Genomic DNA, 13,970 nt, shown 5'->3' on the forward strand with positions numbered 1-13,970 from the left:
AGATAATGTGAAGTGATTCTTAATGATGAAAACCACTTTTACTTTTTTGGAAAAAGTAATCAATCTTGGGGGAAATGGCTGCCCCTTTTATTATCTTTTAAAGCAGCGTTCAATCATCGAGGCCCCAAATACTACAAAGTACTCCATTTTGCTCCTGATAGACCCTGTTAACCTTTGAACCCTGAGACGATGAGGCTCCTTTATAACTGATGGCAACATGGAGAGGGTGTTTCTTTCTGTCACCAAAACAAGGAATATTAATAAATGCAAAGAAAAACTGCTTCACTGGTGACTCGAGAAAACATACAGTAAGCGGACACTAGTGGAGATTAGTGTTAGCTTGTTAGTCACCAGAAAGGAAGAGGAATCATATTGATTATGAATTGTTGTCTCAGAAAGGGGGAGACAGGTAGAGTAACACTGCAAACCAGAGTGATATTTCACTGTGATTGTATGGAGTGACCCTGGTTCTCATCAGAGCGTCATTAATCTAGCAGTGAGCCACCACACGACTTGTAGGACAGAGAGTGCATTCTTGACAACGGAAAGGTCGGGGGGGGGGGGGTGCAATCTTGGAGGAAAGATTGTCCGCTTAAATATGTTTTTGCTGCACACCAATATTCATCCTTGTTTGCTCTCTTTGGCATTTCAGTCTTGCATTGTTATCTATCATCTCTTCGTCCTCCAATCCGTCTTTGGTTTTTGCTCCTTTTCATCCTCATCTCAGCCCTCTAACCATATGACATGATCTTGACCCAAATTCAGGTCATCTCTATCGATCATTCATACCACTTCATATAACCCCATGTTATAGCCTAAAGCTCATTGTGGCCTAGACCAGCCATGTTCCATTTGTCTAATGAAAGCAGACCTCATATTTCCTCTATCCCTCACTCTGAGGCTTCTGATGGTGATGATGGCCTTTAGTGAAAGGTTGTGAGGAGACACTTGGTGCTTGCAAGATTGATCGAGAGCCCGGGGGGTGTACTTCCTGGAGGAAAAAACTGAAAATAAGACATAAACTAAAAGACCCTCTGCCCCCCAGAGCATCCCACCTCTGACAGCTCAAACCACTAGGCAACTGTAGATTTGAAATGGTTTGATAGGTTTTAAGTCAAATGAAGGCCAAGATCTTATTAGTGCATGTTCACCTTTTTCTTCTGAAGCTCAGTTTTTGGTTGCGTGTTAAGATATTCCTCTGTAAGGCCCAGGGAATTTGCCACAAGCTTAAAGTTTAGCTTGTTTAGCTTTACCTGACATTTATGAATTACATGGGCTTCATTTGAACATTCAAATCAGATTGCAAGAAATTGCTTTTTATCAAGTCATTACAGTAATGTTTGTATTTCATAACTCATACCCGCTATCTCATCTTACTACTGACGTTTTTTGTGCATTTTGAAAGAAAGTAAAAGGTACTGTCAGCTGCCAAGGCATTTCTCCCCACAGCAACCCACCACATTGCTTAGCTACTGATCAAGAGCAATGTCTGCTTCAGTCCTAAACCCAGCGTTTCAAATCCATCCATACATGCAGAATAATGACCAATCCCCAGCACCATTATTCTCTTATCAAAACCCATAAGTCATTCTGCCCACAGTGACTGGTATGAATATCCCCTTAGCAGGCTTAAACACATGCATACAAACACAAAATGTAAAGAGGCACAAAACATGAAACACACCCATCTGTATTTAATCACAAAATCACAGGAGCATGTCCACATAGAAAGCATAACGGATGAACCTCCATCAAGAGGTGTATTAGAGTCTCCCAACTCTAATTCTGTTTTTAATACATATTTAGATGCATTGCTGTGATTTGCCTCAGTGTGACGATGCAGCACTTCTTTTTTTTTATTTATTATTTCACTCGGTTCACTTTGAATCATTTCACATTGAATATCCTGCCGCACTGGCATTTCTGCAGTTGCTGTTGCACTGGGTGGACGGTGGGGAATTGTGCCTGACAGAGCAGCCTCTGGCGCTATTACAGAGCTAGAGCCTGACTGCAGTCTTCTTCCATCTTCATCTCTCTCTTACTTACTTGCATGTGGACCAGCAGACGCACACACGCATACAAATGCTCACACATTGTCTCTCACATACAAATGCTTTCTCCTTTTTTTGACCCCCCTAACCCAGGGTTAGGTCTAGCGTTCATGCGGGAAACTGAATTAGATGTCTAATTAGATGTATTAATCTCTCCTCTTCTCCACTGCAGCTCTTGACCATTGATGATGACTTTTGCGGCCTCGACATGAATGCACCATTGGGCGTGTCTGAGATGGTGCGTGGCAAGCCTCTCTTCTCTGACGCTGTTGACAAAATGACCTCCGTCATTGGCTACGTCTACAAGAACCACTCGCTGGTCTTCGTGGGCACAAAAAGCGGACGAGTCAAGAAGGTAAGGAGCAGGAATATAGGATGAAGGGTAGCAGGGGCTGAATTGATGAAGGCAGAGATTTGGTTTCTCTCTTTCAGAATGTGGAGTAAGGGCTGGGAATTGGGGACTGTTGGATTGGAGGATAGTAGTAGTAAGGCAGATTGACTTTCAGGCAAATCAGCTGAGTCGGCTGTATTTGCAGAAGGAAGAGGTGTGTGTCTGTGCATGAGAGTGATGGAGAGTGAAAGGAGGAAGTGTGTGTACTTCACTCTGGAGAGAATTTGAGTGTGTGTGTGTGTTTTGAGGAAGGGGGAGAACCCCTGAGGGGGTTTTATTCCTAGAGCCAAGCCTATCTGGTATCTCTCAACATCCTCCTCATCCACTGCACCATATATCACACATACGCTTGTATACACCAGTATCAGGAGTATCCGCTGTACTTTTCCTTCACTTTGGACTTGTAGAAAATCCAGAGCCCTGGGGGCAGATTGTAGCACACATCAGCATGTTGCAGAACTTGCTAGACAGCACAGATCAGCATGTTGCAGAATCGATTAGAGTTTTAAAGTTTCTTATCTGTTTCTTGAGGCAAATTGAGCCACCAGAATATTTATTAAAATGTTTAATTAACTGCATTACAGTGTATCAGTACAAGTCTGTCACACGCAAGTCACATTTGTTCTTTATAATTTAGCATTTTTGACATTTTGTGTAGTAATTTGTTAATGTAGTAAGAGGGATCTAGATTATTATTATTACATAATTAAATGGGTTCTGATGGCTTTTAAGCTCCTGAAAACCTGTGGCATTCTTTTTGCAGCTGGGAATGTCAGCCGTAGTGTTTGTGGACATCTTTGACCATAACTGTCTCTCCGTTGAAAAACATGTCACATTCTGTGTGACAGCAAAGCCCTTGGCTCAACAAGATTAGTCCCCTCAGAGTTAAACAGCACTGGATAAGCTGGGTTTTGGCATGTTGTGGCTTCCACCTTAGACTTTCCTCGTGCCCCTGTGCCCTTCCCCACGTGGCAGCCCTTTTCTGGGCTAATGGGATGATGCACTGCTGCAAGGTGCGATAGAAGGTGTGGTAGCTCCTGTGCTTTTACTCCTACTTTCTCGCACTCACACACACACGCACATATATATCATAGGGCCATGACTGAGACTAATTCTGGGGTGGCTAGGCCAGTGAGCTCACAGGCCTGGGGAAAACAGCATTACACAGAGAGGAGGAGAGAAGGATGTAGTGACTCGGTGAAGCAGAGGAAGGTTGAGCTGGAGGGGAAAGATGGGACAGAGATGGACTATATTCCTGAAATGAAAATCTTAAAGGGTGGAAGACAGTTTGTATGTGGACGGTTGATGGGAGAATGATGAAAACCAGAGTGCAGAAAGTTAAACAAAGATGCGATTGAGGCCAGAACAAGAAACCAATGTTAAGAGGTGTTTTTATACCGATATACAGGCAGACAGGAGCTTTTTATTGCTGTTTATTACGTTGTTTGTTTTTGTTGATTATGGGCCCCTGCCTGTGTTTGTTGTTGTTTTTGTTCCACACAGGAGCAGAGTGGTTGAGGCAGTGGTTTTCCATGCTTTAAGACAATAACCAACACGTAGGCAGATGTTTCAAACAGAGGAAATGTGTAATCATATTTAATACCTACTGCTCATCTGTGATGATGAGTGCCAGTTAGGAATGGGAAATTTAGTGTCTTGGAGTTTTAAAAGCATTTCAAGTTGTTGTCAGAGTTTTCTGAATATTGTTTTTGCTTCAGGATGTTAGAGGCAATATTTTTTCCTGGTTATCTTTGTGCTTTTTTTCTTCCTTCCCTTGGCCTCTCTCCAGACATGCCTCTCAAAACCACACATTGGCACTTGAGAGAATCGTGTCTGCAGGATTTTGGCATTGTTCTCATTCAAACTTGGTATGAATGAAGATCAGGTTGTGCACATATGGTATATTCAGGCAAAGAAACCCCACAGACACACACCGTCTTTGACACAAGGTGATCAATACCCTGTGTGCATGTGTCAACACAGGCACATGCACACAGCCCCATTACAACCCCATCCTCCCCTCCCCTGTACATACTTCCCCTCCCCTGTCGTTAACTGTATACCATTAGATGACATCACAGGCAATAAAAGACAACAACAAGACAATAAAAGGTCTGAGCTTCAGTCCACCTCCTTCATCAGTGACTTTATAACCCCTCAGCTAATGGATGTTGATTTATATACACTCCTCCACCTTACTTGTTCCATCCCTCAACCCCCCCCCTCCTCCTTTCTCTCACTTCTTCTCTCACTCACTCTTTCTGTTTTTTCAGTGTTATTTATGATCCTGTGACTAACACGTCACCCTAATTAAATATAAGCATTACGGTAAAAGAGAGTGGATGGATTTTAATGCAATGGTGTTTGGGTGAGCTAAATATTTACAGTGTTTACAGGCTCACGTTTATGACATCATGAAGTTGAGCTGGACAGGAAGCTGACTGAATTAAACTCAATTTGCTTGTGAAATTGTTTTATGTAATAGGGGTGGGAGTAAAATTTTGCTAGTCTAACATGAGGCCTGTGGACCAGACTACAGACATGGCTGTACTTCTATACTGATGAGGACCTCATTAACATAATACATTTCCTGGGCCTTAAACTCCAGATCAGTTGGCGATATAGACCAATATTTGAGATGGGTGATTAGACTCATTAACATTGAGTATCTTCATGCAATGTAGGCCCATGACAAAAGGAGATGGGACATGTTCCCCTGGAGTCTATATGCTGGTGGTGGTGAAGGAGTGATTCTCCTGGAAAAATGTGAAGATCACTGTGGTCAGTGGGATGTATACGTGTATAGTCATACTGAAAGATAAGCAGAATGATGAATTAGTGGGCGTGGGAAAGCAAACGTGACAGAAAATCTGGAAAGTGAGCTTGGCCCATGAAGAAACAACAGAAATGTACCAATAGAAGAATAAAGGCAAAACATGAGAGAAAATATTTTTTTTATATTGAACTCACCAATGCTTTTTTCCCCTCTTCATTCTAAAACAGTCCTTTTGAAGAAGGAAGGACCAGCCAAAAAATTCCTCTCTTTGCTCTTATGGTCTACCAATTTCAAGTTCGTCCTCACTAAAATAGTACCACAAGACCACACACACATACATAGCCCTAGCCTTAGATGTCTCTGATGCTGAGTGGCTGTGTTGTGTAAAGTCCGTATTGACACAGTCTAAGCTGAATTTCATAACACTCTCCTGTCAGCATAAAACAGGCAGTGCTGTTGAATCAGTAGAATTCTGCACATGCCCAAAACTATAGACATGCCTGGCCTTTACTGTCTCACACAAGGCTTAAAACCCTCACACCAGACAGGGCTTATATGATCTATCCACCTCCATGCTTATTTCCACCTCACTCCTGGCTCCTGGTCTCTTTCTCTCTGCTCTTCACCACACTTGTCTCCTCTTTCTCCTCTTATTTCTTTGCTTCCCCTCCCTTTCTCCACCTCTGTTTGTCCTCTCCTCATAATTTCCCTCTTCCTTTTCCCTTCATCTCTTTCCCTCCCTCCGTCTCTCTGTCCATGGCTCAGTGGAGTTGCTGTGAGGGCTCTTTGATGACTACCTCCTGCCATTGGAAGTGAATGGACCATATGGCTTCTGTCAGCCTGTCTGTCGGTCAGTTTGGTTGTGCGTTGGTCTGTGGCTTTTAGGAGATGGAGATGTGATGGAGATAAAAGGCTGTGGCTGGGCAAGGTTTAAACCCATTTGCCGCAGGTCAGTGCACAGCAGCAGGTCAAGGGGAAAGCCTTAACCCCCTGCAGGCTTTGGTTTAGTTCATGGTCATCTGGTCAGGCTACACATTAGCATGACAGGTCGACAGACACATATGCATGATACTCACACACTGCACACGATTGCATGTATTGAGATAAGCACACATGCATGCATCAATGAACACTTACCCCCACACACCAGCCCACAAACACACTGCTGGACAAAGGCTGGCCAGGTACCTCCATGGGGCCATGGATGGAGAGGTGGACTAGGGGACGAGAGGGAGGTGTGGAGGACAGAAGTGGGGATAAAAGAGCGGGAAGAGATGAGATTGAGGGCCACCTGCCGAGGTGCTAATGCATCTCCGCTCAGTCTGTCCCAATGGGGGAGCATTGGCGCTCAATACAATGAGCAGCTAACCTTGAACTTGACATAGACAGAGGCACAAAAATGAGCAAGGCATGGCATGCAAAGGTAGTGAGGTCGAAGACGCAGTGGATAAATGTGTGTGTGTATGTGTGTTTCTGTGTCCTAGATATTACCAGTTCATACAAAGCACTGCCAAAGGTAGAGTCTGAAAAAGCAGACACACACATGCTTGTTGGAGTGATGGTACGGAGGGGAGAAAAAGAAGGTGGAAAAAAAAAATTTCCACAGAGCATTTGTCAGCATTTGGCCAAAGGCAAAGAGGAGGGTGTTGGGTTGTGACAATTCGTTCACCTCTCAACCACAGTCACTACTTTTCAGTCTGTTCCAGTCAGCGAGAGATGAGGGAAGAAGAAGAAGAAGAAGCAAAAAGGGTAGAATGACATGAGAGGAGAGAGGCAGAAAGGTGAATGAGGAGAGGAGAAAAGCTTGCAGGAGTAGTGTAGAGAGAGAGAGAGATCCGTCATTTAAGGTTGTCAGGAGAGATGGCATGAGCGAGAAACGGGTCAATTCCGACGCTGAATGGTTAATGTTTGTTGTTGAGAAGGGAAAGGTTAAACCCTCACTTTTGACTCAACCTCTACCAATTTTGATCGCAGGTTTCATACTCTGTACAGCCCTCTGCAGCTACATTAATCCTTTTTCCTTTCCCTGTCTGTGTGCTGCCCTCCTCATCACAGACATGCTATTTATCTTTCGTTTAATTTTTCCACTCTCTTGTTTTCCTCTTCCATGCCTTCTATCCATGCCACACATGTCAAACTGAAGTCTTCAAAATATGAGCTTCTTCAGGTCATCATTTCACACCATTGCGTCAATGAAATGTTGTGAGCTGTGAGGATACATGAGGAGACTATTAGTTACTCAAAGGCTTTGTATTGTTAAGAAGACTTGTTTGCTCAGCAACAATTTAAACCTTGCAGTCTAATCATGTAACAATAGCTTGGATTGCAGACACGCATAGATTGAAATATATGCCCAATTACATTATTTTGAACTTATTACACTCACAATTAACATTGCATTTCTGTGGCATTCCCTGTCTAATAAATTAACATGGGAAGTTCTGGCTTTGCTGTTGGCACAATAGATTATGGATGGATAGATGTATCAGTGTGTGGGCGTGAGAGCTTTTACTTGAGATATTTATTGCTCTGGACTAGTCCCATATGTTTTGTGGGTTGATTGTGTGCTTGTTTTGCATGTATGTGTGTGTGTGTGTGTGTGTGTATGACGGGTTGGTTAGCCCCAGATGCAGATTATTGAAATGGGCTGAGCTGAGCCGTGGTCAGTGGAGCAGAGGATTAACTGCTTAGAGCTAATGATGAAATATGCTTTAGGACGGGCAGGCATCGTGTGTGCGTGTGTGTGGACAGTGGTTTATGATTTAAGCCCCCTCCCCACCCTTGTTATGCTATAAACACAATGCTATTCAACGCAGGTGCACACACTGCTACTATCACCCTGGCCAAGAGCCATTACAACCCCACCCAGTAGTCGATTCATTCTGGCCAGTGGTCTAAACCGCTGCTGTATTCAGCCGGTATTCCCAGAATGTCAATGTTCCCATACTGCTAAGTATTCCTCAGCAGTCTTCCTCGTTGCCTTGGCACTGTGTGTGTGTGTGTGTGTGTTGCTGCTCCCACACCAGCTAGCGCAGCAGCACACACTAAAGCATGCTCAGTCGTGAGTTGCCATGGTAGCACAGGCTGTTCCACGCACAGAATGTATAGAAGGCATCAGCGCAGGGAAGACACACATGCGTACACATATCTGAGAGTATATTGTGATACACTCTGTATGTAATTCCCAGGGAAGCTCACAGTATTACACACACAGTGAAGACATTATGCTCATACAATGGACTGAGTGCACATTAGTATGATCTGATCTGACGATAGTGGGCTGGTATTCGATGACAGGTGCTGTCCACCTCACGGCTATAAGGCTGATTGAACACACAATATTAATGTGTTGGTGTTTTCGTCTCGCTGTATTAACTGCTGTCTATAACCCAGCTTTTCTCTGCTGTTTGTTGTAGAGATGGCATGTCAAGGGGAATCGGTCAATGGGAACCCCCCGGCAGCCCCCGCCACCCCCCTTCACCTTGTGCTTCTTTTCATAGCTCTTTTTTTGCACCATTGTTCCTGGCCAATTGTTTCTACATACATCTACTTCTGGTAATTGCTTGGTGCACAATGTTTGCGTACCCCCCCCTTCCAAAATCCAATTTCTTCTCTAGATTTAGGGAGTTGGTAAATAGTCTTTTTGTTTGTGTGTGTATGTGGTACTTGTATATATGAGTCTCTGTGTATATATTAGTCAATTCTGTGCAGAAAGTCACAGGAACTGATGAGAAGTGAAGTCCAGTAATGGCCTGGGAAGAGGATCAGAAGGTAGTGGTTGCCTCGTATGTTCACAATCCCCACAATACTAGCTGTGCCCAGTGCCAACACAAAAAACCTAGTCCAGTAGCCAGGCGGTCTGACTGGGCAGCAGGCAGAGCCCATGTTGAAATCAGTCAGGAAGCCTTAGTGTTCGCTTGTAGATAAATATGGGGTAAGGTTGGAGGGAGGATGGGGTGGAGAGAAATTAAAATGCAGGAAAACTGGGCATGGTTTGGGGTTAGGAGGATGAAACTGATGTGGAGTTGAAAAAAAGACGAGGTGATGAAGAGAGAGAAGGTCAGATGGTTGGATGCATGATGCAGAAACAGAAAAAGATGGATGGAGAGATAATAGACAATAGAGAGGGATGGATGCAGAGATAAACTAAGGACTAAATAATCCAAGAGAAAAAACTGAAAAGGTGGAGGGACATGGAAACAGAGAGTGAGGTAGAAGTGGAAACCAAGGGCCCACCAGGGAGTGATGGAGCATGTCTTCCAGACCATTACGGTACACACACACACACGCACACACGCACCCACGCCTCAACTTTTCCATTTGGCCATTCAGCCATACACAGTGTTTAGTTGATGAAAGACATGAGGGAAGAGCAGGAAAGCAATCTCTCCTCAGATTTAGACAGAGTATCACATGGTGCTCAGGTTAGCAAAGAGCAGCCACTGTGCACTCTGCCTTCCTGACTCAACAGATACATAAAGTGCCTTGATGTGGTAGATGACATTGCATGAACGTGCAGCCTGTTTGGCTGTCAACCTTTGTGTGTGTGCGTACGTGGTTGTATGCAAAAATAGCTGTTCACCTCACGTGTGTCATTCAGGTGTGTATTTATAGATGCCATTGCTGTAGCTTGGCCTTATCCCTCCTTTCCAGTGCTCCTTTATAATTGATGAGCTGCCAGGGGCTGCACAGGGCAATAGAGCACACAAACACACACACACACACACACACACACACACACACGAACACACAACCAACCTTGGTAACCAGCTGCTTCACTGCAGGTTGACACCATTTTTGCACACACATACACTAAGTCAGAACCACTAGATTGCTTCAAGCTCCAGTGTTGTTGCAGCTTGTCGCAAAGGTGAGCCTCCAGCTATGAATCATGGTCCGTGTAGTCTTGCAACCTAGATGCTGTTTATTTTTGCTCTGACTTGCTGATTAGCTGCACCAGCTCTTAGTCAGAGTGAAATTAAACTACCTCGCAGTGTCAACTTGATGTTATGCTGCTGGATATTTTTAACATTTTTCCAACCTTCCTATGAAATTGAATTAGTATTCAGACACAAGGCTTGCAGAAATCAGTTTTTTTTTTTATTTACACAGATCTTTTCTGAAATGGGAAGCAGGAAGAGAGTGGGTGAACAGCTACAGAAAGGAGAGCACGGCAGAGAGAGACTGAAAGTGTAGAGGGCAAAATTGGTGAGCAAGAATGATGGGTGAAAGCTACAGAGATGGAGAGAATGTCGACAAAGGGTAAAGGGAGACAGTCTGATGGGGGAAGAGGGTGAGAGTGGTGAAATCGAGTTTGATGTTCATTTCACTCTTGTGAGTCTGCACCTATTGAGAAGAGTACCAGTATGTGGCAGCCTATTGAGCTGTGAGTGATTTGAGTGGCTATTCTCCGCCGTGTGTACGTGGAGTTGAAAGGCTTGAGCCAGCAGAGAAGTTGGAGAGAGAAAATGACTAACTTCAGTCTGATCTTTCCGTTTCCTGGCAGTTTGAACTGTAGTTGACTCTGATGCGTTGCTGGCTCAAGGTTGGCTGCTGAGAAGGATGAGTCAAGGTCTGGGGACATAAACAAATCAAAGGGCTGACATGGAATCTGGAATCTGTGCTTTGATCGCGAGTATAATTTGCGCCTGTCGTTTTTTTAAATCTCTTTTCAGTGGATGGTTCGTCTAGTACTTCAGCTGAAAACCTCAGAGTTCTTAGACCTTGGGGGAGAACAGTATTTTGTCAGTTCAAATTACTTTTGAGTATTAGTTTGTGTGTTTGTTAAACATTTTCCCTGTTTGGAATGAAAGACTGCAGCAATCTTGCCATGCTTTGACTGTGAATATGTTGAATTGTGTGGACATGGCATGAACATAACTGTTATGCGTTCCAGTACAGTCGTCCTACCTTTTGTGAAGTTTATAATGTTGGATTTTTGATCAAGCTCATGTGGTGGTTTACAAAGTAATTTTGGTCTATACACACTGACAATGCCTGTAATCCGAGCAAATGACTATTGAGCATTGCCAGACCACAGTGTGCAAAGCGAAAATTGTGGGTTGGCTTTGTGAAGCTGGGAAATGCTTAATTTGTGGATCCTTTAAATATCCATGCAGCTTGTCTCAGATAGTGGGGAATGCAACCTTAGCTGTGTTAAGATGCCAGCCCTTAAGAAACAGCAAATATAGGGATGGTGTTGTGACTACACTTTATAATCTAGTGGCAGGTGAATTACAAGCTGCAACAACAAACCCACACCATCTTTTTAATTTCTACCATTTAATTTGTTTCACTTCTCCTTGTCTCTCTCTTCCTAGCTTCACAACATCCTACTCTCTCTCTCTATCCTCCCTATGCTTTTATTTGTCAATCTTTCTTCCTTCCTTCCCCTTCTTTCTATTCTAATTAACATGTTGTTGTATGGCTGTCCAGTGAGAAACGCTGGCAGCCTGTGTGTGTTTACAAGCTGCTCAGTGAGGATGGCTTTGCCAGGCGGGCATGGGGCCTATATCGTGAAGCAAGTTTGACTCAGTCAGGCTCTCTTTGGGTTACCTGTCTTCACTAACACTGCTGATTGTGGATTAAAAATATCACAAAGCTAGTTTACAACTGATGCTGTTAACCCTGGATTAACCAATGAACCTTCAGCATTCAAGTCATCTAGAGGGAGAAGCAATGGAAATCAAAGTGATTCTACTGATCTGTTTTGATGTCACTTTGCAGTAGTTTTGCCTGTGTTTGGATCTTGTCAGAATGATGACTGACTATTTTCGCCAGCTGATTGATTAGTGGGCGGGCTGATTAAACACTTTGATCTGGTCTTATGACTGAATTTAGCCATGTAGGTGGTAATCTTTTCAATTTAATGGTGATCCAGCTTTGTGATTCTGGAAAGCCTGAGTTAAGCCCAAAGTTAGCTGCCCAACTCACTAATCTGGCTTTGTAATAAAAGCTGCTGCGTGCAAAGATGTGCAGTAAACACACACTCTCTCTCCACAAACACACATGCACGTACACATATGCCCAGACACCCTGAGCTACACTGAAGGATCGGTCGAGTGTGAAGACGGACAAGGAATATGTTGTAAAGAAGGTAAAACAATCTGGACTAAAATCTACAAACATCCCAGATATACTTAGAGGACTTCCACATCAAATGCACACTTACATAGTTTTGGATTGACATAGACATTTGACAACACAGCCATGTTTCAGATGACAAGATAATTGCTTGGATACGTCTCTCAAATGTTCATTGTCATACAACACAGTTTTTCTCTCTACCTTGCCTGTTCTGACTCTTCAAGTCTGGATCTACTCACCCAGTTAATTAGCATCACTATTAACATTCTTCAGCCATATCAAGTCTGTGTCAAGCCAGCAAATTGGAATATAATTATGTCCAAGCTTTCTCTCTCTTCTGCTGATGGATCATTGAGTAGGTAACCACAGAGAAACACTCCAAACAAAGCTGTCTCCCACACACATACACACACACTTACACATTTACACAGACTCATGTCAAAGGTGGCAGAGCAGTTAAGAATCACGCTCTGTGGCTGCTGCTGAAGGAAGACTCTACTGTTTTTTTTTTTATTCCTGTTCGTTGAATTGGCATTAATTACTCTTGTGTAGCAGACTGTGAAAGCGTGGGCTCTCCAACACTTAATTGACAATTCCTAAAAGTGATTTATCGTTAATTAAATGGTATAGAAAAAGTTTGTAGGAGCTGCACCCCAACAAAATTATGGTGTATTAATTATCATTTCAATTTTGTTTCATGCGTTGGCATTTGCCTGTATGCGAGTAATCATTTCATGGCGATTGTTAATTTGTGCTCCAGCAGTAGAAAATCAATACGATGTCTGGCAACTAATCACACAGTGTGTTCCTGTGTAGCTCAGTGGATGGATGGCTAGCAGTAACCCTGCCAGGGCCAGTTAAATTTCCCATCAATGCCTCCCATACCATTATTATGATCCCATTATTAAGGTATGGGAGGCATATTTAGTTTTCCAGTCATAACCAGGCATAACTTCAGGTTCATGATGATCAAGGATTCATGAAGTTTAATGTTGTTTTAATTCCTGGACTGGTTTATGAGACACAAGATAATGTTCTCCTTTCTTTTTCATTCCACTCTACACAAACTTTCATCACTTTGTATGTAATGGATTTTCTCAAAATCACTGATGGATGACTGGTTGAAGCAGATCCATTTTCTCTCCATTTTCTATCAGTGGTAGTGCATGTTGCACCCACATTTCTACAATATCTCTCATACTTTGGATTCCTACAAGCAACTCATACCTCTTTCTCTCTTCTATATCTCCATTCCTTTCTTTTCCGACTTACCTCCCCTCTCCAAGTCTCTGTGATTTATGGCTGAGTCTGTGCAGCAATAGAGGACACACCACTGCAGGTGAGCGCTCTGCCTCCCCTCCTTCTCTCACTACCTCTCTCCCTGCACGCCTGTAGCCAATCATTGCACACCGTAGGGACAACTAGTGCCCCCGCACACCTTTTTCTCTCCTCCACCTCTCCTCTCTATCTCCCTTTCTCTCTCTCTTTGCAGAGAACAGTCTGCTTCACAACTGGGTCATTCTAGCAGCCAGTCAGGGAGGTAAGGCTAGGCTAGGCTGCACTCTGTAGCTAGGCTCAACTGCAAGGGAGACTTCAGAGACTGCTGATGGAAGTGTGTGCCGTCGAGGGGGTTGCGTTTGTTTGCATGTACGTTGGTGTATTCAGA

The 13,970-nt window shown here is 43.6% G+C and overlaps 1 protein-coding gene across 1 annotated transcript in view; it reads left to right on the top strand.

The window, feature by feature from the left end:
* plxna4 (plexin A4) overlaps positions 1 to 13,970 on the top strand; it is a 189,521-nt gene that overhangs the window by 10,110 nt on the left and 165,441 nt on the right. The window contains exon 2 of the mRNA XM_070929103.1: positions 2,224 to 2,406. Within this exon, the coding sequence (XP_070785204.1) occupies positions 2,224 to 2,406 (183 nt within the window). The remainder of the gene's footprint in view (positions 1 to 2,223; positions 2,407 to 13,970) is intronic.

The sequence above is a fragment of the Enoplosus armatus genome, chromosome 22 (genome assembly GCF_043641665.1).
Source record: "Enoplosus armatus isolate fEnoArm2 chromosome 22, fEnoArm2.hap1, whole genome shotgun sequence".
Classification (NCBI taxonomy): Eukaryota; Metazoa; Chordata; class Actinopteri; order Centrarchiformes; family Enoplosidae; genus Enoplosus; species Enoplosus armatus.